This window comes from Mustela erminea, chromosome 16 (genome assembly GCF_009829155.1).
Source record: "Mustela erminea isolate mMusErm1 chromosome 16, mMusErm1.Pri, whole genome shotgun sequence".
NCBI lineage: Eukaryota > Metazoa > Chordata > Mammalia > Carnivora > Mustelidae > Mustela > Mustela erminea.
This window is the reverse complement of record NC_045629.1, coordinates 70,135,266-70,162,170: the sequence shown is the minus strand read 5'-3', so window position 1 is coordinate 70,162,170 and position 26,905 is coordinate 70,135,266. Positions and strand designations below refer to the sequence as shown.

Below are 26,905 nucleotides of genomic sequence, written 5' to 3'. Positions count from 1 at the left end.
TGACTACACTCCCAGGCCAGGTCCTTGCTGTGATTTACCCCCCCGTCCTGCCTGCAGAGCACTGTGCAAAACACTTACTCTGTGTACCATTTTATGGATGAGGAAATTCTGGGTCAGAGGGAGTTTTGCAATTTGCTAAAGATCACAGGACGTTTAGTAAGTAGCTATAGGCTGGGATGCAAATCCGGGTCTGTCTCACCTCCCAGCTGGGTTCCTTCCACTTTGAAGCGATGTGCCTGACTCTCAAGGCGGCTGTGTGGCACCCCAGGCCTGGCCCTGGACAGGCAGGACGTTGTGTAACCGTCACCGCCTCAGCCTGGGGAGTGGTCGTTGCCGCCACCAAGGCTGGGAGAGGTCAGGTGACTTGTCTCATTCCTAAAGCTAATCAGGTACCGAGCTAGGATTTGCAACCAGGTGCCTCTAGCCCTGAAGTTCAAACTTCATCCTCTTTACTCCTAGCTTTGCAGAGTGTCCAATGCAAAGCGTTTTCCCTCGAGGGAGGTCGGGGTATACTGACATGATAAGACTTTCACTGTGAGAAAAAGACAGAAAAGTTGAACCCCTGCCGAAATGGGGGTGGCAGGTCACCTACATGTTAAAGGCACATTCTTTAGGGTGAGACTCTGCATGTCAGGGTCCCATTCGTTCTCTGGGTGACCTTGAAGAAGTTATTTCACCTCTCTGGGCTTTCCGTACTTACCTGCAAGATGGGACAAATAACAATGTGTCTGAGAAATACTGAGGGTTCGGGGGCTGCTGGGGGAAATGCCATTCACAGATTCACTTCCCCAGAGAAGAAGTAAGAAAGATGCTTATCAGCAGGAAACCACTCTAACTCCGGCTACGGAGAAAGAAATTTCTGGATATGAGAAGCATCGACTGCAAATTGGCTCTTCTTTCCCCTCTCGGGTGTGGCTTTCCTGCTGGAACACGGGAGTGAGGTTGGGCTAACGACTTCCTGGCCCCTGAAGGCTGCGGCCCCTGCCCAGGCGCAGGGCACAGACTGAGCAACTATCCCCAGGACGGCAGGGAGCAGGTCGGCTGGCTCTCCACCTCCCAGAGACCAGACACCCTCTTGACTCGGAGCCCGGATGAGAAATGTGCCTGGAGTGTACAAGAGCCCCGACTCCCACAGGCCTTCCTCTTTAGCCAGAGGGTGTGCCTTCCTTGCAGGGACATCCCCCCAGCTCACCCCCGCGGTCTTCGAGCTGATGAGGAGTGGAATTACAGTTTGTGAGGGAGCAGCACAGCCCCCCCACAGGCTCAGTCATGAACAGATGAGGAAACGGACAGAGACACTCATGCAGTCACTGGTCTAAAGGTCAGACCGAGACACTGACTTTTCAAAATGTCATGTCCCGTGGCAAGAAAAGTCGCTGACACATTCCATGGAAACGCCTCACGTTCACCAACTTCTGCTCTAGACATGTTCTGGAAGGTCACACCAGCCAGCACCCCAAGGAGCCGGAGCAGCCGGGCAGGGCCTGGGGAGGCTGGGTCCGCAGGGACCGTGCCTCCAGGTCTCGGCCTCGATTTCCCCTCGCTGAAAATGGGGGCAGTGTGGGCTTAATGTGTTTTATAAATAAGCTTTCCATTTTGGAATAATTTGAGGGGTACAGGAAAGTTGCAAAGATAGTACAGAGGCCCTCACTCGGTTTGCTCCAAGGTTACCCATCATTCCCGTGGTACAGTTGGCACAATTAAGAAGGCAACACTGGCGCGTTGGTATCCATTCAACTCCAGACTTTCTTCAGATTTCATTCATTTTCCCATTAACAGCTTCTTTCTGTTCCAGGACACCACATTTAAGACGAAACAAATAGTCTGTAAGGTTTAGAAAGTCCCCTCCCCAGTCCAAAAACAAAGGGACAATAGGCCTTAAGGGCTTTGGGTGTGTTAATTAGCAAATGAATGCCATGCTGTGTGACTTTGGGCAAAACCCTTGCCTTCTCTGAACCTCAGACTCTTCATCTGTGCAAAGGGGGGAATAGCAGTACTGCTTGCTTTATAGGGGTGCCAGGAGGTAATCCTTTGCTAATCCTCTTAGAACGCCATGAGCACCCCATTGATAATCTCAGCTGGTAGAAATCATAGCCCGACAACAGGACTAATCCCTCATACTTACACTTCCTGGCAGAAAATGTCCCAGTATAACGGCTACTCCAAAAAGACGACTTTGTGTCGCTGACCTAATCTGCAAAGCACAGGACAGGAAGGGACAAAGACTGGCAGTTCCCAGGCCTGGGCTGGAGTCTGCCCCTCTCCCCGCCGGCTGGGGGACCTTGGGCAGACAGTCCAGACTCTGGGTCTCAGCATCCACATCTGTTAAATGGGAACAGATCACCCACCTTACAGGGTTGCTGAGAAGACAGAGTGAGGTACGTGTCGTCAAACATCGGGGAAGACTGAGGTGTGACGTTTGGCTGCATCTTGCCTTTCTACCTCTTCTAGGAACCACAAGTCCACTGTAGTAGGGATCCTTGAAGAATCCACCAAAACCTGATGGGTGTGGTTCCGCAGGGCTGATGATGAGATCTGCTCGCCATTTTTTTTTCCCCCAATGGGGGTAGGGGGCGATTAACTAGACATTTGCCCTCTCTTTCCCTGTCAAAGCCTTGTTAACAAGCCAATTCCATAATCTTCATTGCTGCAATGCCTTTCCTTGCCCAGAGCGAAATTAGACAGCACACCCAGCTGTGCTGTTTAAAAGGGAGATCAAAACTATTCCCATGGTCAGTCTGACGAAGATCGAAGATCGTTAGGGGACCTATTTCCACAGAATTGCGGAATCATTCTGTTTTCCCAGGATGGCAGCTGAAGGGACGGAAGAAGGAAACCAAAGAGCATCACTCCCATTTAAAGATGAGCAAATGAGAACTACAGTGGCAGATCTGTTTGTTCAAGGTCATACGGTGGAAGGGGTTTCAAGATAGGACAAGACCCCGGTCCCAAGATTTCTGTTTCCTTGGTTGTGGCTCTCTGAGCTGCTGAAAGACATCCATCCATCCATCCATCCATCCACCCGTCCGTCCATCCATCTGTGCTGGCACTGGGCACCTTCCTTGTGGCAAGCACTGTGCTGGGTGCTGGAGAACCAGGTGTGAATACGACTGTCACAGTCTCCGACCCCACGGAGCTACCCATTCAGTGAGCTCGGACTGAGGCTGGGTCCTCTGTTTCCCGAAGGTCCACAATACGTGGCACACGACGGGTCACAGTCGTTTACGCAATCCTGCCTCTCTCATCTTGGGTAATGCTCCCACCTGTATGACTCATGCACTGGGTCTTTTGGAAGAGGTTAAGTAGGTTAAAAGCTCAGTATTTGTGTTTACCTTAAACCACCTCTTTCAATCATCATCTCCTACCAGACGACTTTCATGCTGCCGTGTGCAGACACAACAACAACAATGAGCAAGGAAGGAGTCCAAAGACCCGAATTCAAGTCCCAGCTCTGAGCCACTTACCCTGGAGTCGCTACTGAAAGACACCGGTGACTCAGTTTTCTCATCTACAAAATGGAGCAAATAATATTTGTCTTGCCTAGTTCACTCAGCTTCTGAGAATATAGAAGGGGGAAGGGGGGGGAAGGCAAGAGTAAACCTTCTAGAAGATGAGCTGTGAACAAAAGGTTATGGAGATGTTACTTGCATGATTTACTCCAACAACAAGTAGGTTGAGGACACAAGGGGAAATAAAAGTGACCAGCTTTCCAGCCGGTGCTCGCACACTCATTCTAAACTTCTATAGCGCAACTGGGTTGAAATTGTCCCAGATTTGTTCCCACCCGGGAAGAGATTACATTTCGGTATCTGTGGCATCACATGCCATCGCAGCCAATCCTGACCCATATTTGTCTCCACTTGGTACATGTAACAACAGTACTAAGATATGTTGTAACCTTAATTGCTTGCAAAGTGTTTTGAAATCCTTAGATTAAAAAGCTCAGGGAAGTCCAAAGTATTAGTCTTCTGTGTGCCCAAGGAGTTCCACGGAGCCTTGTCTAGATTTGTTGGAACAAGGAGACACCATACTGTGTATTCTGAGGCCACAGGAACTTCGAGATTTAAAGGTCTTATTCATGGGATGACCCTAGACCAACCCCAGGCTTCCTAGTTTCTAAGCTACTCGGGCATTTGGCCATCTCCCCGCGCTGCTTTTGATGTGCTTTTTTCCATTTAAGTTCCTGGGTCACGAGGCCTGAGTTGCAATTTACTTCAGTGTCATAGGGCCATCCCAGGCTGAGTCCTAGAAAAAGTCAGTTGTGTCATCCGTGACTTCGGTTTGCCTCTTCGTTTAAACCCAGAGTTGATTTATTCCTTCCATTCTAATTTTCACTCTGAAAACAATTTGAAATTCTACCCCATAGGAGTGACCCTTGGAGTGGGTGTCAGGCAGGGACTGAACGGGACAGGGGATCCCGGGATCCTCCAAGTGAACTGCATCCAGATGCTGGTTTTGCCAGCGTCTTCCGGTGTTGGGCTTGTGAAAATTCAGAGCTAAATACTTTCATGTGCATTTGTCTGTATACTTGTTAACATTTTACAGCGTAAAGTCTTTTTTAAATCACTCCCGATGCTAATTTACTTCACTTAAAATAGATTCTGATGTAACCCAGAAGCTATAAACCTAATTATATAAGAATCCTTTCTTTCTCTGTACCTCTGTGATTCAAAATCATGTCGCTTTAGTTTCTCCTCCCTTTATTTCCAGTTTTACACTTAGAGGGTAAAAAGGAAAAGCATCAATTAGCCTTTTTAATGAAATCTAATGGGGGGGGGTGTGGAGGCTGGTTCTCGGCGGGAAGCCTGGGATGCCCTCAGGGACACATGCAGACCTCGAACAGTTGTAACAGAATTCTGTTGGATCTGCCTGTGTCCACTTTCCTCCCCCGCCACAGCTTTCATTAAATTCTCAAGGCTCCCGGACCGAAAAAAGACCAAAAGCCACAGGGATTGTTCCACGGCTCCTCTTCAAATGTTTCTCGGCTCTGCACCAACCCACAGCCCTCACCCACCTGATTTCACGAAACTGGCTTCACCCATCAGAATGAATTTGCCCACTTCAATGGAAAAAGTGAATGGGTTCTGCTCCGCCAAAGGTCACGCGTCGTGTGCATTTCCCCCGTGATATTCCAGAGGCCGCGGCCGGAGACCTTCGCATCCCCGGCACAGCTGCACACGGCGGAAGGCAGACCAGACTCAAAAGGAATGCATGCCCCTATTTACGAAACCAGATTTATTAAAATTTCTCTACAAGTCAGAAACGGCCGTCTAACCATTCACATATATACACATGTACAGGAAGGATCTAGTGTTTCGAGCTTTCCCGGCAGAAGCCCCGGCCAGCCCGGGGTCCCCAGCCGAGTAATGTATCACAGATACAACCGTCGAAAAACCACGAGCACGTTAGTCCGACAGAGGCCTCTGTCCTCCCTCTTCTCCGAGTCCCATGATTCTGTCAAGGTAATATTGCCGATAATCATTCACATTTCACGTGGTTTTAGACACGCAGGTAATTCAGACAGACGCAGACAACGAAACAAGCCTCGGAGCCGGAACAACAAAACATATCGGACCGAAGGTATAAAAGGCAAAATATATATACATACAAAGTACACAGTACGTGAGGTATACACAGCATTCTCACAATGCAGGTTAGGTGTTTGCCTAGGCGTAGCCCTTAAAAATGACTGCCTGGTTTTGTGCCATTTTCTCAGAATACAGTATGTTTGGTTTACCCGTTTAACCACTGAGACATTTACTGATATTTCATGTGTTCTGCTTTTTTTAATGCAAGTTGCAGTTTTCTCTGTTAAGCTCTAAGCTTCTGTAGGTAGTGAGCTCCCATCTCTGGAAGCATTCAAACAGAGGCCGGCTTCCCACCTGAAGGAAGCTGAAGGGAGGGTAGGGGTGGGGCTGGGGCTGGGGGGAATTTCTGCCTTGGGAGGTGGCAGAAAGAGGAAAGAAAGTCGGAGATACTTTTAAAGGCTCTTCCGACTTTAAAGATTTGGGGCCATTTCGCTCTAGGTGCTGATTACAGAGACGGATTCGTAAACCACACCAAATTTAAAATATGAACCCATCATGCAAAACTGCAAACGCACGCACAATGCCAGAGGCAGACCGTATCCATGAAGGGTTAAAGTACAGTCCTGGAGGTGGGTCCGAGCATCGTTCCAGCCGATCCAAAATTCGCTTTCTCTAAAGCACGAAGAGGTTTAGCTTCTGCTCTTGGGAGAGGCGACGAGAGCCTCCCCTTCTCTTTCTTCTCGTGGACAAAATGCTCCACCCTGAGATGGTCTTGGGAACAAAGGCTAAAGGCTGACACGTTTGAGGGGAACCAACAAAGCTACCGGATTCCAAGGGCTCAAGTTGACCTTACAAATCTGCAGTCTCTCGGTCTGAGCTCAGAGTTCTGAAATAGCCAGGAGTTCGAATCTTTTGTGATGCTTCTCCACGGTTAGCTGGTAAGTGCTTTTCTAGCAAATAAGGGGACATTTCAAGGTCAGAAAGAAGGCATTAGTGCAAATGAGGTCTTGGCAGGAAACGGAGGAGAGAGTCTGGGTTGGTGGTGCGGACAGGCTCCTATGCTCCTCAAACAGTCTGCTCCCACAAAGGAGCAGGGTCACTGGTAAGTGTGAGTGTGAAGAAAGGGTGTGTATTAACCCAAACCCAAAAAAGAACTTTCCAGTAGAGAAGCTAGGTAGCTCCCAAAGACAAGTTCAAAGATGGCAGGTTTATTGGCCCAGATGATTGGTCACCCCTTTGAAATACGGTTATTGCCCCAAAATGCCACCGTGAGACTTACTTCCTCTCCCTTTAAAATGTTCGAGTTCCTTCCACCTAACCAGGTGCTGCTATAGGATATCCACACTCTTTGCGCCTCTGCAGCCACAGAACCGCCCCGTGTCTGACAGCGCGCGGCAGTTGGCGAGGGACCACTGAGGAGGGCAATGACCTTGCAGGGCAGCCGACCGGCGCATGCGGGGCTCAGACCCGGCCAGTCACTCATCACAACAAAGAAGAGGGCGCCACATTGAGGTCAGCAGCTACAATCTTCACGGCGTCACGAATCTGGCTGGCAGCGCGCCGCAAGGCCTGTCCATCTTTAGAAATGGAAATGCCAAGTGTGAGAATTATGAGGTTTCTGAGGTTTGGGGATTAGCAGAAGAAGGAACTAATGTCACTGTCCTCTTGGTACTCTGGAACAATCTGGTCTGAAGTTCCTATTTCTGGGTCGACGTAGCCAGGTTGCAAGACAGACTCAAACCACGGATGGAGTAAGATCTCGGGAGCAGTGAGTCTCTCGGAGGGCTCCCGCCGCAGGAGGCTGCGGATGAGGCACCGAGCTTTGGGGGAGATGTGGTCAGGAATGCAGAACTGTCCACGGCGGATTTTGGAGAAGAGGGCACTGGGATCTGAGTCATGGAAGGGGTAGCGGCCCACCAGGAGGGTGTAGAGCATCACCCCGAGGCTCCAAACGTCGGCCGCCTTTCCGGAGTAGGTCCCCGTGGTGTTCAGAATCTCAGGGCTCACGTAGGCCGGGCAGCCATGTTTGTCTGACAGAGCATCGTCCTCTCCCTTGATGATGTGTGTGTCTTCTAGACTTTCCAGTCTGAGCTGGCTTCTGCAGGAGAGGAAACGAGCTATTACTTCCAGATCAGCTGCTATGAAAAACAAAGCGTTCTCTATAACAGCACCCACAGGCACTAAACGCAAAGGCCCAGGGAATGCCATTTACCCCTTCATCCAGTAAGCAGTGCCCTGCGACCTCCCAGGACTCAGGATTTCACAAACCAATACGAACTGCAATAAACATTTGCAAAGTATCGAGAAAGAGCCTGGGGCGGAGGGTATGATGCAAAGCCCCAAACACTATTCATTATGCTAGAGCTTAGAAGAGATATCCTAATAGGGTTACACAATTTACAAAGTTCACATTGCAGAAGTGGGAACTTGTCTTAGGGGAATGCTGACATTTTTTACAAAGCTATCAGGGAAGAATAGTATAGCCTACTTCTTCAGTAGGGGCGGTGGGAGGGGGATGGGGAGCTGAGCATCCTATAGGCCCATCTTTTTCTTATCATGGCCCTTTGGGCTATCCGGGCCCATACTTTGCACTACAGGACATGGGGCCCCAAGTCACTGGTATTATGGTCACGTTGCAGCACTCTTGCTCACGCTGACATATACACACAGAGGGAACCCCGTCCACCTGGGCCCAGGCTGGGGTAACTGTGATGGGCAAAGCACCAGGAATGTTAATTACACTTATTGGGGTGTTTAATTGCACGAGCCTCGACCAAGAGGTTATAGGAGCAAACAGAAGTGGCTGATGGGTTTCAGATATGCAGGGCCTACGAACATCTGTACACACGGAATGCCCATCAACACCTGACCCTCTTCCTTCCAAGTTGGGGGCTTATCTGTTCAGGTAGCCGCTAAGGTCTGAAAAATATCTTTAGGCAAAGGCTCTCATCTGAAGCTGCTGGTGCCTCCTTACTCAGACCCAGCCACCCACGGTTCACGGATTCCCCCAAAGCCCAGAGGCACGTGGGGAGCCTCTATCATCTGGTAGCAGACTGTGCTCCTCCCTGCTTCTCTGAAATAGCCCTGTTTCAGTAAGCCACTGGTTGTGAAGTCAAATGCAAACATTTGGTACTGGCTAATAGGTCAATTTCTTTTCCTCTCAAAGGTCTGGTTGTTTTTTTTTTAATTCCTGCCTTCCTGTTCCCTGGAGTGTAGTATACATGTGCTAACTTCAGTATGTCCTCAGCCTGACCTCCCCGTCGTTATGTAAAATACCCATTGGTTCTGTAAACGGAAAATATGACTCAACCCACACTGTCTGCCCCTGATTGGCTGCTGTAGTACTAAAACCCTGCACCTGTGCTGGTTACACGAATAGCGTCAGCCTGCCATTGCTTAACCCTCGGGTTGCCAAACTCCGTGCACATGACATTCGCCTGTGCAACGCGGATTTCAAAAGCTAGTAAGGAGGTGTGTAAGGCATGTTTCAGAAAATACATCAACATATCAAAGGAGCATGTTCCAGGAATTGGAAACTTCTCCATTGCAAATGCTTTGCTTTTCTTTGCTCATAGGTTTGTGTTCCAATATGTATTGCAAGGTCTGAGAGAAAGCTCTGCTTTATGGCAACTTAACCCTGTACTCTTTCCTTTGATCGGGAGGCAGGGGTAAAAACGCACGGGTCGGGGCAGACCCACGTGAAAAACTGCAACAAAATAATGCACAGCCCTCCACAATTCTACAAGGTGTATTGTTCTTAGTCTTCCCGTAAGGGATGTGGCCCACCTCTTAAAATCAGGTAAGGTTTACTTCCTGCAGCTTCCTGAATTCCCTCGCCCGAAACCTCAACTCGGAATCTCAATGTCTCATTATTCTTTTATCAAGCTCATCCTGTCCTTTATGAGGGAAGTCATGATCTATATTTAGCAACCAATTCGAGCCAACATCCATGTATTATTCAATGTGGCTATTTTCTGAAGATGTATCCAAACAAGAGGCCTAAAAAGTCACCAGGGAATGTGAAGAAAGTCCTGGGGACCAGCCGGAAGTGGACCGGGCATATGGTACAAAGACGGAGGGCGGAAGAGTGCACATACAACAGTTCAGTTCTGTGATACTTCCTAGGTACCAAAAAAATAAAAAATTTAAAAACCCACTTGGCAGAAGCAAGAATTTGAGACCCTCCTTTAGGCGTCAATGTTGTGAAGGGCGGCTTGGCCATCTGTACCCCCAGAAGAACTGACCTTTCTGACCACAATGGGGAATAAACTTGATCTTGGAATGGAAGTGGGGCAGGCCTCCTGTCCTCATGTGACATCCCACAGAAAGAAGCACCGAGGTATCCCCGGGCCACATCCACCAGAGTGCAGAATAAACCATCCTTGGCCGTGGTTCCTTGGGAGAGGACTTCTAAATACTAATTCTCGGACAACTGAGCCCTCGGCTTTGGTGTGAACCAACACTTTGCACCTAACCCCACAACCTGCCCCAAAAGGCCGGATGAGGAGCTGCGGAGGCTGCTCACCTCTCCTCCGTGGAGAAGACGAATTTCCTAAGTTTCAGGTCCCCAAGCACGATGGCCGACTGGTGGCAGTGGGCAACAGCGGAAACGATCTGCTTGAAGAGCCGGGCAGCCTCCTCTTCCCGCAGCCTCTTCCGGCTGCGCACATAGGAGTGCATGTCCCCAAAGTCCTTCTCAAAGAACACATAGGCCTTGGTTTCCCCAAGGATCACTTCCACAATGCCGGTGATGTTCCTGTGTGACGGCAGCTGGATGTAAGGCCTGATTTTGTCCTGGTAGTGTTTAATGGGAAACACCTGCAGAGAGAAGGTGACCCCCCCCAATTTAGAAGGCTAGGGAAGCAGATGCTGTCCCCTGAATCCTGGACTGCAGCTTTCAATCTTTGGCCTCCAGACGGCAGTAAGTCTCCCTTCAAAGACACCCCCTTATCTCTGCCACCCCACTGTATGCAGCCCCAGGTACCTGACACCCCAAACCAGCACCATCCAGGGCTCTAGGCTAGCAAATACCCACGGGGTTACTCTACGGATGGTTTAAAAGAACTGCCTTCTATATATGTTACCTTCTTTCATGAGGCCATCACTCCCCCCCTTCCCGGCAAAGAGCTTACTAAAGCCCCCACCTTCTGTGGCCTGCCTTGTTTTGCAGACGAGGCTGCTGGAAGAAGCAGATATAAGGTCCCCCCTCCCCCCGGATCTCCAGGAGTAGAAAATGCATGACCTGCTGCAGACCCGAAGCTCTCCGCAGGGAGAGCACAGAATGTGGGGACTCTGCAGTGGAAGCAGGGGCTGGGAAACATGCAGATATGTCATTAGTCAGAAGAACCGATGACTCGCAGAAAGACTGTGACAACACAGCCTTAAACAACTTGCTACAGTCTGACTCAGGTGTAAGCAGCCTGGAGTTAAAATTGTCACCAGAGGGATATGGGATGGTCTCCCTGGTTTTTACATTTGTTTATTTCCCCCCACCCTCCCCCATGGGACGGGGGGGGGGGGGGGGGGCCAGCTCCCACCCCCATCTTCACCAGGGAAATGGGTAGTATCTCCTCTCAGAAACTAGCTGGTCTCTTTAAGGGCCTTTTGTTTGGTCCGGTTACTCATATCCTAGACTGAACTGGAAACGGTGACACATGGGCTGTCACCATCTGGATTCAGCTATTATCTGTTCAGAGGAACTGGAAGGGGTTGCACAATGGCCAGACCCACCCCACCTCGGAGGTCTGGCTGCCCTGGCCCCGGCTAGAAAAATCTCTCTGCCGCCCCCCCACACCCCGCCGCACACACATATCCTCCCCAAAGCGCTCTTAGCCCCACGACGGAGAAGAAAAGCCCCCCCCCCCTTAAACCGGGCTGGAGCGCGCATTTGAAATTTCATTCAGGTCGGACAGTAGGTGGCAGCAGCAGGCCCGGGACCGGGGCGGGAGGTGGGGGGGCGCGGGTGGAGTTCAGGTGAGTTGCCGACAACCCAAGAACGACTTCAACCAAGGGGTGACCCTGTCTTTCGGTTGGAAAGTAGCACCCGGGTGTCAGGCTCGCAAAGGCTGGGCTGTGGGAATGTTCCGCGTCTAGAGGCTCTGGAGGAGCACGCGGAGGACCCCGTCTCCAGGAGTTGTATCTCCTGAGAAGCGGAACCTCTCACGTTCCTAAGAAAGTCGCTGGCCGGCAAATAAAGACATGAACGGAAGCGAAGGTTCCTAGCCGGTACCGGCTTCCCAACACTTCTGCGCGGGGCGAATCCCCCGCCCTGGCTGGAAGACCGCCTCAGACCTGCTCTCTGGGGAGGACGAGGTTCTCATCCCGGCGCGGGTTCAAGCCGGAATCCCCAAGCCGCGAGCCTGACACGGTCTTCCCACCCCTCACCACCCACAGGGGAGCCCAGGTGCCTTGGAGCCCCGGGAGAGAGCTGCCAGCTGCTCCAAGCTCCAAGGAGGCACCCACTGCAGGGCGTCCTTCCAGGACAAGGGGCGGGGGGAGCCAGGAAAATGAGGGAGGGGGGAATGGCATGGCCCTGGAATCCATTTCAATTCCACAACTTCTTCGGAACTCCGTGCGCTAAAGTGGGAGCTAAGCAAAGCACAGAGATAAAGCCACTGAACACCGCACTTCCTCTTGCCGGCCGAGCCCCCATTCTACGGCTCCATCCGAAATCCCTCAATCCCCCAAGGGGTGTGAACCGGTCCAAATGCAACCCACCGCGCTCGAGTCACCGCGGGTGGCACCTGAGGCCCCGGCGCGGGCAAGCGAGACCCCAAACGCCTTTGCCGGCCACCGCGCCCCCGCAACCCCACGGCAGGTCCCGACCCCGGGCGCCTACCTTGCAGCGCAGCTCCCGGCCGGTGTGGATGCACAGCGCCCGGGACACATGCTCGCGCTCCGCCAGGGGCAGCAGCAGGTAGTCTGCGATGCGGCTGGGCCCCGCCGCGCTCCCGGAGGTGCAGCCAGTCCCCGGCGCGGCGGGCGGCGGCTGCGGACTGCAGGGCGAGCCGGGGGGGCTGAGGTAGTCCGGAGGGCTCGAGCACTCGGAGAGGCGCGGGCACTTGGCCGCCACGGCCGCCGCATCGTCCGCGTCCAGCAGGCGTTTGGCCGGGGCGCCCCGGGCGGCCGGGAGCAGCAAGGCCGGGCCGCGGGGCTGCGAGGCGCCGCTCATGGCAGAGCGCACAGGACCGACCCGCATCCCGTCCCGGGCCGGGGCGGCCCCGGCTTTGTAGGTCCCGGGATCCGCGCCGGAAGGCGCTGCGGGCTCGGCGCCGGCGCCGAGACCTACTCCAGCGGGCGGGATGGACTTTGCAGACGGAGCTCGGCTCAGCCCCCACTGGGGGCGAGGCAGGAGCCGCTCCCGGGCGCTCGCGTTGCACGCGGGAAGCACGCTGGCCGCGCGTCCGGAGGGAGCAGAGGCCGGCTGGGGTCCCGGGATCACCGCGGGCACCGGCTCGGGGCGCCTGGCCAGAGGCGGCCGCCGCTATTGTTGTCGAGGCCGCCAACAGTCCCGGAGGCAGAGGCGGCGGCGGCTGGTGTTCCCGACGTCCCGAGCCGCGAGCGCAGGATTCCGCAGGCTCGCCAGAGCCACGGAGCGAATGCACTTCCGAAAGCCCGAAGTCCCGGAGAGAAAGCCGGAGCAACTTTTCCGCGGCGCTCGGGATCCTGCGCGCTCCTGGGCTCCCGGCGTGTGTGTGAGCGAGCGAGACGCGCTCGGAGAGAGTGACTGAGTGTGAGTGAGTGTGTGCGCCGCACCGATCCCGGCCAGTGCACTCCTCCTTCTCCTTTTCCTCCACCTCCTCCGCCTCTCGGTGACTCACGCTGTATACACACACACACTCACAGGCCGGGCTGTGTAAACAGTTGGGAAGCCGGGTTGAGCAATGAGGTGGCTGCGACGACTCTGGCCCTGCCGCCCGGCAAGCAGTCACCGAAGCGGAGGGAGGAGACCGGGGCAAGGGGGGAGCAGGGGGGAGGAGGTGGAGCTGGGTCGGCGGGGGCAACGGGGGTGGCCCGAAGGCTGGGGATGCTCCGGGCTGCGCGCGCTCCGGGGCAGGTGGTGTGTCCCGAGCGGGCTGGGACGCGCGCACACGCCCCCCGGGCTGGGATGGGCAGGAGGCGGCGCGCCCCCTCCCGCAGGCCCCGGACTCGGCTCTAGCAGCCGGGGAGGGGGCGGAGGAAAAGTTCCCGTGACGTCAGGGTCCCGGGGAAGTGGGCGGGAGGGGCGGGGCCAGGGGGGGCGAAGCGACCGCTGATTGGTGCGCGCCCCTCATTCACACCGAGCACAATGGGCTGCGGGCGCGCGCATCACGGTTCTCGGCCCCAGCTGCTCGCTGCCGCGGGACGGTTACGCCGTTCGCCCCAGGGATCCCTCCACCGCCGCCAGCCTGGAGACCTCGGATAGGAGCCGTGGGCGCCGCCCAGGCCCGGCTGCCGCCGGAGGAAGGGAGGATAGGAAAGGTGATGAATTCCAGAATCAGTCATTCACCCCCACGCGGTAGTTCCGGGGAAGACCTATGCGTGGTAGTGGATGTGGCTTTTTTTTTTTTTCCCTTTTCCTTCCCCCTCCCAGCTCTAATCCCCAGCGTCTGTTCGCTTCCACAAATAGAACCTTCTGTTGGATGAAATAAAAGCAAACACTGGGCCTTCTGCGCTGCCTCCACCTCCACGCCCCTCCCGCGCCTGCCGCCCTCCCGGATTGCACGGAAATAGCTTCTCCAGACTCCCCGGCCGCCCCTTCGCGGTGACTCGCAGAAAGAGCTTCCTGAGCCGGGGCCGGTGGGAAACAAAGGATGTGGGAAACAGGCGGAAGGGGCCCACGTGGCTGCCGCCAGATTCCTGCCCCCTCCCCGGCCTCCGCAAGCGCAGCAGGGTCTGGGGCCCCGGTGCCAGCCCGGGTTCGGTGGTGGGCGGGTAGGGGAGTAGAAGTCATTGTGGCCACCAACTGTGATACTGCCTACACCCGGACATCCCTGCCAGGTTGTGTGCGTACATTCGTGCAGCGTGATTTGGGTGAGCATGAACTGTGTGCCAGACCCTGCACCAAGAAACCTCCATGAGAAAATAATTTTACAATCTGCCGTTTTTCTTTCTTGAGAGAACCAAGTCAGTTTCGGGTCTCTGGACAACCCAACACAGATAACTCTTTCAGAGCGACTAATGCACTCCTGCTCAAGGCTTAATTCTCTAAAACGAGGTGGAGCCCAAGGATAAATTCTTTTACATATTAAATCTCCATTCATTCAACAAACACTAATTAAGCATCTACTAAAGGCCAGACGCTGGGGATTAGACATTGGAAATGCAAAGAATAACTGCTCACATTAATTGAGGTCCGTAATGTGTCAGGCACTGTTCTTAGCGTTTTACACATAATACCTCGCTTTGGTTTTACAACTGGCCTGGGGAGGGGGGGTTGCCCCATTTCATAGAAGAAGCCTTCAACAATTTGAGTTCCTTGCCGGATTGGAGTAGCTAGTGAGCGGTGGAGCTTTCAGGCTCTTAAGCACTCATGGGGACCCAAGGGAGAGATTACAGTGTGTTTGGGAGAGAAGAGCACTAGGGAGGAGGGCCAGCTAGAAGGCAGTGTTTAACCTGGGTGGATGTGCGGCACTGTGGGATCCTTGCTGGGGGAGGGGGCGTGGTATGAATGGCGGCTATGGGGGGAAGAAAGGATGGCTCAGAGGCAAGCAAGGGTGGTGGGAGCTTTAGAAGTTGTGAAGGGCTCCAGTGCTGTGCTGAGGAGGTTGCCCTTGGTCCTGTGGCCAGGACAGAGCCTACCTGAGGTTTTCCTCCTTTCAGTTTATTCCGTGCGGTGCCGGTCTTTAAGAGCCACTGATCTACCAGCTGGGCATGTGCACCTGGATGGCAAACTCTACATGAGCCAGCAGCACCTTCCTCCAAGGGGTGCGCTTCCTTCTCTGTCTTCCTGGAGAAAGCATCACCGGCACTCACCCCACCCATCCTCCTGGGCACTCACTGCCCCTTGAATCTGCCCTTTTCCCATTACCCCCAGCCAGTCTCGGGGCCATCCTAGATCTCGATGAGCCATCCCCTGCCCCCCACACACACACAGCTCTCTGGCACTGTCCCTGGCAAATGCGTTCCCATGCTTTCTTACCCACTAGCTTCCAGCCTGGTTTCCCAGTGAGAGGGCCTAGAGGGAGATGGGAAGGTGGGGAGCTGCTACTGCTTCCCTTTCTCTCTGCCCGGGGCACTGGCCACCGCTCCTCTGCGGCTCCTGCCCCACCTAGGCAGCCCTCTGCAGGGCTACTGGGATGTGCTGCCAGATCCCCCTTCTGGATTTACTTCTCCAGTTGCTGGGATTACGTTTTGGAAGCCCCTTTTGAAAATTGCCTTCACCGAGAAGAGCTACCTTGCCCAAGGTCACACTCCCTTCCCAAGAGGTCTATATCCAGTGGTTGCAGTAAAAGCGTCCAGCCTCCTTGTCCCAACTTGGTTGGACTCTGAAGGGGCTCCCAGCTTGACGGTCATCCGAGGCCCTCCTTGAGACTGCACTCAGCCCAGCTTTTCCCTCTGCCCAATCCTGTTCAGTCCCTTCCCTGAGAAGCCTCTACATGCTAGTCTCCATCTCTGACTCTGCTTCTTCAGGAACCCAACCTTGGCGGCCCTCCCTCTTCACAGTTCTGCTTTACTCTAGGGACTCTTGCTCCTGGGATCAAATGCCACCTCTTTCGTCCCCTCCAGGCCCTCCGGTGGCAGCAGCTTCCTGATGCTGCTAATCTCTGGGTTGCCCCTCCCCCCGCAAAAAAAAAACCACACACAAGCAGTGTTGTTCTGTTCTTCCAAAACTTTTGTAACTAATTCTCCACTGTTCATTTTTTCCAGGGAACTTCTTAGCCTGTTGCATTTCCCAATAAGACCCCGGTGGAGACCAACCCTATACTTGTCCCATGTCCATCCCCTCCTCTCTACTCCCACGATCTTTGTTCAGGACCTCCCCCTGGGCTTCTGCAGTAAGCTGCCTACTGGGTCATTCATTCATCCCTTCAACAAACAGTGAGCACCCAGGCTGCCAGCACGCCTAAGAGGGGCTGATACAGCAGTGTGCAGAACAAAACGTGCCCTCTACCTCCAAATCCATTCGCTGCACATCTCTTGGAGTGCTATTTCTAAACTTTGAATCTGATCATAGCAGACCCTGGCCTAAAACTTTGCAGGGACCCTCAGATAAAATCTAAATGTGTGTGGAAATAGAAGCCCTCTTTTCTGGTCCCACTTCCCTTCCCAACTGCAACTTTGTGTCTCCGTACCTCTGTTCTCCCCCTTGTCAGCTCCTGCCAGGGTCCTTTTTAACATGCCGGGCCAATTCACACCTCTGCATTTTTGCCTGGCCTGATTCCTCTCACTGGAATCCCTCCCCCACCCCCAGCTTCCTCTACCAATCTGATAAACTCCTATTCATCCTTCAAAACACCTCTCAGATTTCCCCCAGGACCACAGTCAGATTTAAATGATCTCCTGGGTGCTGTTGAGTCCTCCATCCAGCTTTCTTTCATGGCACCGTCCACTCAGCTGTGTTCCCACAGGGCAGGGCCCACATTGTATTGGGTCTTCTATCTCCAGTCCCCAGTCCAGTGTGCATTGTAAAGGAGGGGCTCCGGAGTGTCAAGCCAGTGAATGTTGTCAGGGCAGAGGGTCACACGCAGGGAAGGTGGGGGGGAAGAAGAGGCATTTGAGCAGAGACGGGGGCTGAGGGATAGGGCCCAGATTTCAGAGTTGAATGTCGAGCCTGGAAGCAACAGGATGTGGCAGTTGGGGAAAAGAAAAAAGGGCTTGAGTTTTGGCAGGGGATGGACATGGACCCTTGATGAAGCTGAGATCAGGTCAGCCAAGGGGACAAGAGAGCTAAAATTGTCTTGATTTCATTGCTGGGGCTTTCTCCGCTGGCAAAGTCTGGATGGACCTTCCATCAGAGGTTTTTCAGATACTGATTTGAGGAAGCTTATTATGGGCCCTCAGTTATCTCACCTTTGAAATGGCATAATAAAGGCCTGCTTTTGCTCCCTGATGAGGTTCTTATGGAAACCAATAGGTACCAAGATGTGAAAAGTCCTTTTTGAGGTGCCTACCCATCCATAAACATGATTGTCAGGTATGGGGATTCCTTGACTTTAAACTATGTTCCCTTAGTCAACGAATGTTCAACGAATACTCGTTCAAGGTTTGCCTTATGGCAGAACTGAAAAAGGCTTCTACTATGAAAATCCAAACTGACAAATATAAACATTTGCAAATAAGTAAACAAAAGGTTCATTAGGCAGCGATTCTTCCCATTTTGCAAGGAGGGTTTACCACGTGATGCCATTAGCAAGCTCCTTTGGTGTATTTTTTATGTGGCTTGGTAACAACGGAAGCACCTTGGAGCAAAGAATCCCGGCTGTGCATGTATACACGTGTGTGCACACACCTGACCTCAGCACAACACTAAGGGGACATCCAATGCTCAGTACATGGTGAACTGGGGAAAAAATTTGATTTCCCTCCAACTTTTCAGGAACTCACCTATTACGTAATATGGGGAAAACTGTATTGATTTTTCTGGACAGGGTTGAGCTCATCATGAGCTCAGGCTCGATTCGTTTTCATTCATGCTCAGGTAGGCGCCTGGCAGGAGTATGACGAAGGGGCTAAGTATTCAGTGGTTCTGAAATGCTGGGAAGACCTTGGAGCTGAGACTCCCTGTTTCACGGCCCATGAGACTTCATGGCCCCTCACAGGATGTGTGATGCTCCCTGACCCAGCAAATGAACAGCAACAAAAAATCAGGACACATCTAAGGAAGTCGCTATTAGTGTCTAAGACAAGGTCCTGTGGTCTCCTGGGTGGCTAAGTCGGGTAAGCTTCAGATTCTTGATCTCAGCTCAGGTCTTGATCTCAGGGTCATGAGCTCAAGCCCCACATTGGACTCCATGCTGGGCGTGGAGCCTACTGAAAAAAAAAAAAAAAAAAAAAAAGACAAGATCCCAAAAGCCTGGCAAAAAATAAAAATTTCTAAGTTCCTTCCGTATGCTCAACCTTGGCCCAGGCTCTTGTTTGAATTTCAAAATAATCTCTGCCATCAATTCTCAGTATAAATTTGGGCAGGTCCCTTCCCCTCTTTGGCCCTCACTTTTCTTCTTTTTGGCATGAAGAGGTAAACTGGTGGTTTTCAAACCAGGGTCCTGGGAACCCCAGAGCTTCCAGTTGGCACCTTAGGAAGAGAACAGAAGCCAATGTGGGATTCCAGGCAACCCATTCCAGGTTTTATCAGATGTTCTACATCATGCTTCTCCTGTGACACCTTGTTTGAGAAAAGTTTTCCACTGCCTTAGAGAAAACAAGTTTGAAAATCACCCGTCTGACGATCTCTGAGGCCTCGCCCGTCTCTAACACTGATTCTTTTGTTTACTGTTAGGAGTCACAAGGCGGGAGCTCACAGGCCAGATCCAATTGGCAGCCATGTTTTGTGAGAGGGACGATGGCTGCTTGGGGGTGAGGCATGCCCCATCTCGTTCCCCACAGTCCCCACTGGTCCTTTTTGCCCACCACTTGCCACCTCGCGTTTACATTGGCAGCCTGGGCCTGGACATCTTTGAGTTCGCTTCTTCAGAAATGCTCCCCTGAGATCCTCTCTTCCCATGAGAACCCTGCCCCCCCCACCCCCTCTGATGGCAGAAAAGAGAGGGGTCCAGAGCCTGGAAGCAGACGCCCCCAATCTGGAGGGAGCAGGGTCGTCTAGCTGCGATGGCTGCCCCTCTCTCTTCCTATCCGCCCAGCCCAGAAGACCGCTGTAGCAGTTCGACAAATACCACTGCTACTTCTCTGCCGCGCTTCCCCTTGAGAGGCCAAGTGTCTCGAATCTGACTTCTCTCTGAGACTTCTAACGAAAGGCCAGGCGGCGCCTGCTTTGTTCACCGGGACACTGGCCATGGGAGCCCGGGGTGGCCAGGTAAGAATTCTTCCTCCCCTGAGAACGCTGTGCTGGAGAGGCCACAAGTAGGCCTTCAGATGACAGACCCAGCCAAGCCTTCCCGCCGCTGTCCCAGCGGCGGAGCAGGTGAGTGAGAAGGCCAGCGAGAGAATGACCCTCCGGCCTCAATCGCCCGTGCCTTCCAGCTGAGGCCCCAGAATAAGCAAAAGCCATCCCCACCGTGCCCTTTCTGAATTATTGGTCTATACCACAGTTAACCCTCTTAGTTTTAGGGTGGTTTGTTCACAGTGATAAATGACGGGAACAACATTCTGGAACCGTTCCGGATAAATCAGGAGGTGTAGGAGGCAGGGCCCTACCGGCCCACAGGACACCCTTAGATGCTAACTAGAAAAGGACGCCCTGTCCTCTGGCTGGGTCCCACCCCACACTGGGGCAGAGGGCTCAGCCGGCTGAGTGCAGGCTGGATGTCACAGCTGCGTGACCAGAGACCCCTTCTTTTGTTCTGCCAGGACCAGTGTGAGCTATGCTAATGGGAATGGAGGCATTTTCTAAACACTCATGTATTTGCCCCATAGTCCCTTCGAACATCTTCCAGGATTTGGGGAAACCCCTGTGCTCAGACCTTACTACCTCTGTCTCACCAGTGAATCATCTCAACACATAAAGTATTCACTGAAAAAATATACGGGGCGCCTGGGTGGCTCAGTTGGTTAAACATTTGCCTTTGGCTCCAGTCATGATCCTGGAGTCCTGGGATCGAGCCTCACCCTGGGCTCTGGGCTCAGCATGGAATCTGCGGCTGCTTCTCCCTCTGCCCCTTCCCCGGCTCCTTCTCTTCTTCGCTCACTCTCTCTCAAATAAATAAATAAAATCTTTTAAAAATCGAGGTCATTCATCTTGCCTCTTCGAACACCCCATGTTCCCTCACTCCCTGTGCTCAGGACAGTTTGGATGCTGGGCTTTGCATTTCAAAAACAAAACCAAAAACACCCCCTGTGGATCCGCAGCTCCTCGGCCCGTTCTGGAGGATGGCGGCCGCCTGTGAACGGAAGGGCGGACAGGTCTGGGGGCGCATCACAGCCGGCATCCCACGGCCGCAGCGCACCCCCACGGGCCTGTTGGTGGGAAGTGCAGGGAGGGTGGGAAGGCCGGGGAGGCAGGGAGGCCACGGGAGGTGCAGCAACCCGGTCTCGGCCTGGACCTCTCTTCTCCGGACCTGCGGGCTCAGCGTGGACAGCTGACAAGGGGTCGGGACAGACGCTGTAACTCCCTTAACCCAAGCCGGGTAGACAAAACCGGGCGCCCTGTGAGAGATGGCCGAGAGGTCACCGTCCTCGTGGCCTGGGGGTTCAGGCAACCTGCTTTCTCGGGAGAATGCCTGGTCAGAGACGATTTGCTCTACCGGGGAAAGGGAGCCCCCTGTGCTGGTAATGCCCACCCTGGGTCACCGAGCACTGCATACATGATCTCCCTGATCCGCACACCAGCCTGCAGATCCAAGCATCACCGCCATTTGCCAGCTGAGGGAAGAGCCCATCAGAGAAGCTAAGCAACCTCCCCAAGATCACACAGCTAGAAAGACGGGAGCCAGGATTCAAACCCAAGGGTGGCCCATGTCAGGGCACGCATGTTCCTTTTCTTCCTTCTCTCTACCTACCTTCTTCAGGCACTTTGGTGCTCACTTGTTCTCTCTCTCGCTTCATCCCTTCTCTTTAAGAAACTCCAGTGGGGTGGAACTGCACAGGTCCTCCCCTGTGGGTTTGAGGAGATGCCCATCCTCTCTTACCATCCTAGCGCATGTCAACCCATTCAGTTTATCCAAACCTGCTTTAAGACCTTTGAAGAACGCTTCTGTTTCATACACGGGGACGAACTTGGCCTGGGGCCTTTGAAAGGGTCTTTATCCTTGGCCAGAGTCATTCATCAGTGGGCCCACGTTTCCCGAGCACCTACCATGGGCCCCGCGTCCGATTAGACACCGGAAGTGGGGAGCAGCCCCGTCCCCAGCAGAATGGGGAGGAAGGCCCCATTACTGGGTTCTGAACATGAGCAGAGTGAAGTAAGTACTAGAAGAGGGACATGCAGGAAGGAGAGAGGTCAGTTTTGCCAGAAGGCCCCACAGGCACAAGACTCTGGAACCCAAAGTTGTCCTTGGCGGGGGGTGGGGGAGGGTACACAGCAGAGGCAGACTCACAGGAGCAGGGTTCCCGGAACTTGATATATGTGAGAATGACGTTGATAAAGGCAGGCGCCCAGAGACCAGGATGTATGCATCAGCAGATCAATGAAAACATTCGCTCTGCCTAGATGAGCCACCCACAGGAAGCCACATTATCGGAAAGCAACGCGCACTAACAGAATCCACAAAGGGGACTTGGCAGACATCAGGAGGTCTATTTCAGGCCAGTAGCTTGAAGCCATCTCTGACCCCACAGGAAAAGTCTTCTTCAGGAAACACTTGTCATCGAGTTGGCTCTGGCAAAACTCCCTCCGCCCTTACAGGGCAAGGCCGGTAGTTAGGGCAAAAGGCTCTGTGGCTACAACAAAGAGTCCAACAACATGGTTTGAAGAATCCAGAGTCTGCTTCTCTCCCCGCTACCTTCCCGAGGTGAGTATCCCCGACTGACAGAATTTGAGACACTGGCCCTCTCCGTGTCGAGGTTCCTACACCTCATCCATATGGGGTTCCTGGTCTCCAACACCTCAGGTTCCGGCTGGCTGGAAGACGACGAGGGCGTGACAGAGGCACACGCACCTCTACCCGGAAATGGCCCTTGTGCCCTCCGCTCATATCCACATGCCACTGTGGAGAATTTGGTTCCACGGCCACACTCAACATCCAGGGAAAGGTGTCTGGCTAGACACACAGCTCATAGGAAAGAGGAGGTATAGGTGGACCCCGGGCACATCTGTTTCAAATGGCTCTCAGAAGTTGGCAGGTGTAACCAAGACCTTGACTTACATCATCTTACACCCATCGGACAACTTTGGGCAGATTCCAGGGTTGGCTGATTCGCCAGCTCAACCATGGAGAGTTCCAGGTCCCTATCCCCTTGTGGGCACCCCCCACCCCAGGCTGTCCTCAACATGGCTGTAGCAAGCCCAGATACCACATCCCAATATGATAATTCTCAGAGGAAGTGGAAAGCATCTCTCCCTGTGCTATCCTTTAGGGGAAAAGAGAGTTTCCTCAGCAGCCCCTTTTACACACACACACACACACACACACCCCCCGCTCCCCCCAACCCTCTACCCCCCAGAGACATCCTCTCTTACCATTGGCCAGACATGGGTCACATGCCCACATCTTAACCAATGACTGATGACAGAGGCTGAATGGTGTTACCTCCAAATTCACATGTTGAAATCATAACTCCCAGTCCCTGTGACCGGGACTGTATTGGGGAGAGCCCTAATCCAATATGGCTGGTGTCCTTTAGGAAGAGGAGATCAGGACACAGACAACAAACATTCCAAGGGACACCCATGTGAGGACATGGTGACCACCTGAAGGCCACAGAGAAGTCTCAAAAGAAACCAACCCTGCCAGTACTTTGATCTTGGGCTTCTGGTCTCCAAGAAGAGGAAATTTATTTCTCCTGAGGAAATAAATTTCCATTATCTGTGGTATTTTGCTAGGGCAGCCCTAAGTAACTGATACGACTGGTGATCGGAACGGAGCAAATCAGGCCACTCCGGGGGTGCAGTCAGCACATGGGAGAGGGAAGTCGGGGTTCCAGAGAAGGAAGTCGAGAGGAGGGGTGCTGAACACTCAGGAGGCAATGCCCATGATGCAATGGTTGCCCTTCGCCCCACACATGCTCCTTAACGATTCTTGTCTGCCCAGCCCATTTTCTGTTCACACCAGCCCGTTCCTAGCCTTCTCCAAAGAGACATCAGACTGTTCGACTAGACACCTGCCCACCGAGGTACCTTCACTCTCCAGTTGGCTTTGCTAGGAACTGGGGGGCTGCACGGTCTGTCCTCTCGTCTCCACCACGGAGGACCAGTCCTGCTTTAACTCCATCAACCTCATTTCCAAGTTCTCAGGGGACAGTGGGGTGCTGGCAAATCCTTCCCCTTCGATTCTGGGTTGTCCTATTTCTTGATCTCCAGGATGTAAGTACTTCATTCTCAAGAACCCACAGGAGGTCACTGAGCATGGACCAGGGACGCACACTGCTGCTCGGGACACCTCCTCCTTGCCTTCAGGGACGACGATCATCTGAGAGACGCCACATCCCCAAACGATGTTCGTGGGAAAACGATCCATGGAGTAGGAAAGGGTTAAATATGTTTGGCGAGCCCCTGGACAGGAGCACACAGAGGGCATGGGAAAATCCCCAGGGTGCTGCATCCTGGAAGGGTCCCTCTCCTTCGCGGTTCCCAGGCTGTGAGAATAAACACCACGCTAAGGAACAGAGAGCAAGTAGGGCTCAGCCAGCCCAGGAGGGTGAGGATGATCACCAGCCCGGCCCCCTCCCCCATTCACCTCTGTACAATCCTCCCTCTGTTCCCTGAGCTCCGCTTCCCTCAGGGTCCCCTCCAAGCCCGAGTCATGATAAAGGCCACCATTGATGGGCACTTCCTCCGCACCAGGCACTGGGCTGGGTCCTGCAGACCCGTTTTCTCATTGAATTCACACCACCGCCCCCACAGACTTGGTGGGCGCAGTTCCGTCCCAAAAAGGAGGTTCACCGAGGTCAGCGGAGCCGTTTCAAGGTCATGGTGGCAGGACCCAAGGGACTGAAACTGTGGATTTTCCACAGCACTTCTGGGGGCAAACAGGCCAGACAGAGTCCCGGAGTTGTAATCCCAACAGCCGTGGCTAACCCTTTACGGAGGACTTCATTTAAAAAGTGCGGTTCCGTGCACGTTGCCCTCCCCAGGGGATGGGGCTGAATTACCACTCCCTCCGCTCAGAGAGGGTGTGCGACTTGCCCTGTGTTACAGCTGGTTAGTGGCAGGGCCGGACCATGAGCTTCTTGAGATGGTTTGGGGTTGGGGTGGGGGGTTCTGCTCCCCAATCTGTTCCTGCTCACCCTAACCCCCCACTCCCCAGTCTGGCTCTGGCTTCCTGAGTCTCTTTGTACCCCCCCGGGAGAACTAGCACTTTGCGGAGAAGGCGTTTGGGATAGACCCGAGGTCCTCCTATCCCTGCCACAGGCATTTCTGGGTGGTGGGAAAGGAAATACTTATCCTTCCCCCACCCCGGGTGCCCTACCTCCTGTTGGCATCGGAGCCAGCACCTGGGCGGGGGGAGGAGAGAATGGCGCTATTCAGATAGTTTTCCTGACGTAATAACCATTACCATTGCTAAACCTTCGCATCCCTGAGCGTTTCGTGGAGGGTGGGGATTCTGAGCAGCAGCAGGAAACCCCAGCTGCCAGAACAAGGCCCTGCAGGCCAGACACTAATCCAGGAGAACAGTTCTCCCGAGGCTGGTTAGAAAAGCAACAGGAACACCACCACCAACCTCTCGGTGGATCCAACTCATCCCCGCCCCTAACTACATCCGATCAACAAAATCCTCTCACCTGGGAGGGCCAAACCCGGGTCTCCATCTACCCACAACAGAACTGATTTGCCCGAGGTCGCGGAATGAGTGAAGGGCAGAAAGGAGGCACAAATCTGACTTTCACACTCGTGGTCTCATGCTTACTTTGCCACAGCCAGAGGCCCATGCTAGGGAGAGTGGGTGATGTTGTCTAGAGGGTTCGGAGGGTTCGGAGGGTCCGGAGGGTCTAGAGGGTTCAGAGGCCATCCGAGCCATCAGAGAGAGAACAAGACCAAGGAACCCTTAGCCAGAGTGACCCAAGAGCAAACCATGGGCCTGCAGCATCGGGCAAGTCACTTACGTCCCCTGGGCCCAAAGTCCCTCCTCTGCAGGCGAGCAGGGATTGTGGTTAAGATCTTGGGCCCTGGAGTCAGAACGCCTGGCTTTTCATCCTGCACAGGCATACGGCCCGTGTGACCTTGGACAAGTCTCTGTGTTCACACCTCTCTGAATTCAGTTTCCTTGTCTGTCACACGAGCATTTAAAGACCCACCTATGGGGGCGCCTGGGTGGCTCAGTCGGTTAACCAACTGCCTTCAGCTCAGGTCATGATCCCAGAGTCCTGGGATCGAGCCCCACGTCGGGCTCTCTGCTCTGTGGGGAGCCTGCTTCTCCATATCCTTCTGCTGCTCTGCCTGCTTGTGTCTCTCACTCTCTCTGTCAAATAAATAAATAAAATCTTTAAAAAAAAAAAAATAAAGACCCACCTATGGCTTCCTGTGAGAATATTCTTTGCAAATAATGCAAGTAAGTCTCTTAGCGCAGGCCTGGGTGGTGGGAAGCAGTCAGCAAACCGTCGCCATCAGTACCACCTGCAAAATGGAGAACAAAAGGGCTTCCGGCAATTAGAGGAAAGAGCACGTTCCTGGGGGAGGTGTGTCTCTGTGTGTGTCTGTATGCGTGTCTCTGTGTGTTTCTGTGTGAGTCTCTGCGTGTCTGTGTGTGTGTCTCTGTGTGTCTGCATGTGTGTCTCTGTGTGAGTCTGTGTGTCTGTGTATGTCTGTGTGTGTGTCTCTGTGTGTCTGTGTATTAGTCTTCGTGTGGGCCTGTGAATCTGTGTGTCTGTGTAAGGAAGTGTGGGGGATTTCTCCACAGATTGAATTAGAACCTTCTAGAAAGCAGGAGAAGGGGATCCAGGCTGGCCCCGCACCTGCTTTGGGATGTTTCCCTCTGAAACAACCACCTGGCCTTCACCTGTGTGCTCTATCGACTCTTCCCTGTGAGTCAAGCGCTACGTCCTTCCAACCTCTCCTCATTCCAGCAACAATTCCCTTGGGACAACTACCCCAAGCTGGAAACCTTCCTGGCCAGAGCAGTGAAAGGGCAAACTGTAAGTACACATGGGCCCCAGAGTTTCATAACTGCCGTGAGTCACTCTTCTTCACAGAAGACATGGCAAAGGGACAAGAGCTCCACGTCTTATCAGTGAGGCTGGGCCCAAGTGCCTCTCAGGCATTCCTCATCTGGGCCCTTCCACGCTCTCTCTTCTGGAAGCACATCCCCTCGATGTTCTGCCGTTGCCATGTCAGGCTTAGGAGGGGAAACAGAACATGACCAGGTCAAACATCGTTTCTGCCTTCTTGATTCTTAGCTGTTCCTGATCCTTTCCCGGTGGCCTCAGAGACCTGGCAACTTGCTGTGTATTTGTTAGAAGTTCTTTTTTTTTTTTTAAGTTTTTATTTAAATTCCAATTAGTTGACATACAGTGTAATATTAGTTTCTGGTGTACAATATAACCATTTAACAATTCCATATATCACCCTTGTTAGAAAATTTTTAGTTTGAAAATAAGTAGAATTATAGTATCATAATAAATAGGGGTTGATTTTCTCACATAAAAAGAAGTTCAAGACTGAATGAAAACCGTTGTGACTTTGGCAGCAC

At 53.2% G+C, this 26,905-nt stretch overlaps 1 protein-coding gene across 1 annotated transcript; it reads right to left on the bottom strand.

Annotated features, from left to right (window-relative positions):
• Window positions 1-5,216: 5,216 nt before the first annotated feature.
• On the bottom strand, window positions 5,217-13,416 carry TRIB1 (tribbles pseudokinase 1). The gene is made up of 3 exons (XM_032316262.1): window positions 12,367-13,416; window positions 10,054-10,346; window positions 5,217-7,626 (listed from the first exon to the last, which is right to left on the bottom strand). The coding sequence occupies exons 1-3, from the start codon at window positions 12,724-12,726 to the stop codon at window positions 7,161-7,163; spliced, it is 1,119 nt and encodes a 372-aa protein (XP_032172153.1). The 5' UTR covers window positions 12,727-13,416; the 3' UTR covers window positions 5,217-7,160.
• Between the last annotated feature and the right edge of the window lie 13,489 nt (window positions 13,417-26,905).

Bases quoted from the DNA above. Each gene is read 5' to 3' on its own strand.
- TRIB1 (XM_032316262.1), bottom strand. From the start codon at position 12,726: ATGCGGGTCGGTCCTGTGCGCTCTGCCATGAGCGGCGCCTCGCAGCCC. The intron at 10,347-12,366 runs GTAGGCGCCCGG...TTCTCTCTGCAG, and splicing joins GCCGGGAGCTGCGCTGCAAG to GTGTTTCCCATTAAACACTA. The intron at 7,627-10,053 runs GTGAGCAGCCTC...CCTCTCCTGCAG, and splicing joins GTCTTCTCCACGGAGGAGAG to AAGCCAGCTCAGACTGGAAA.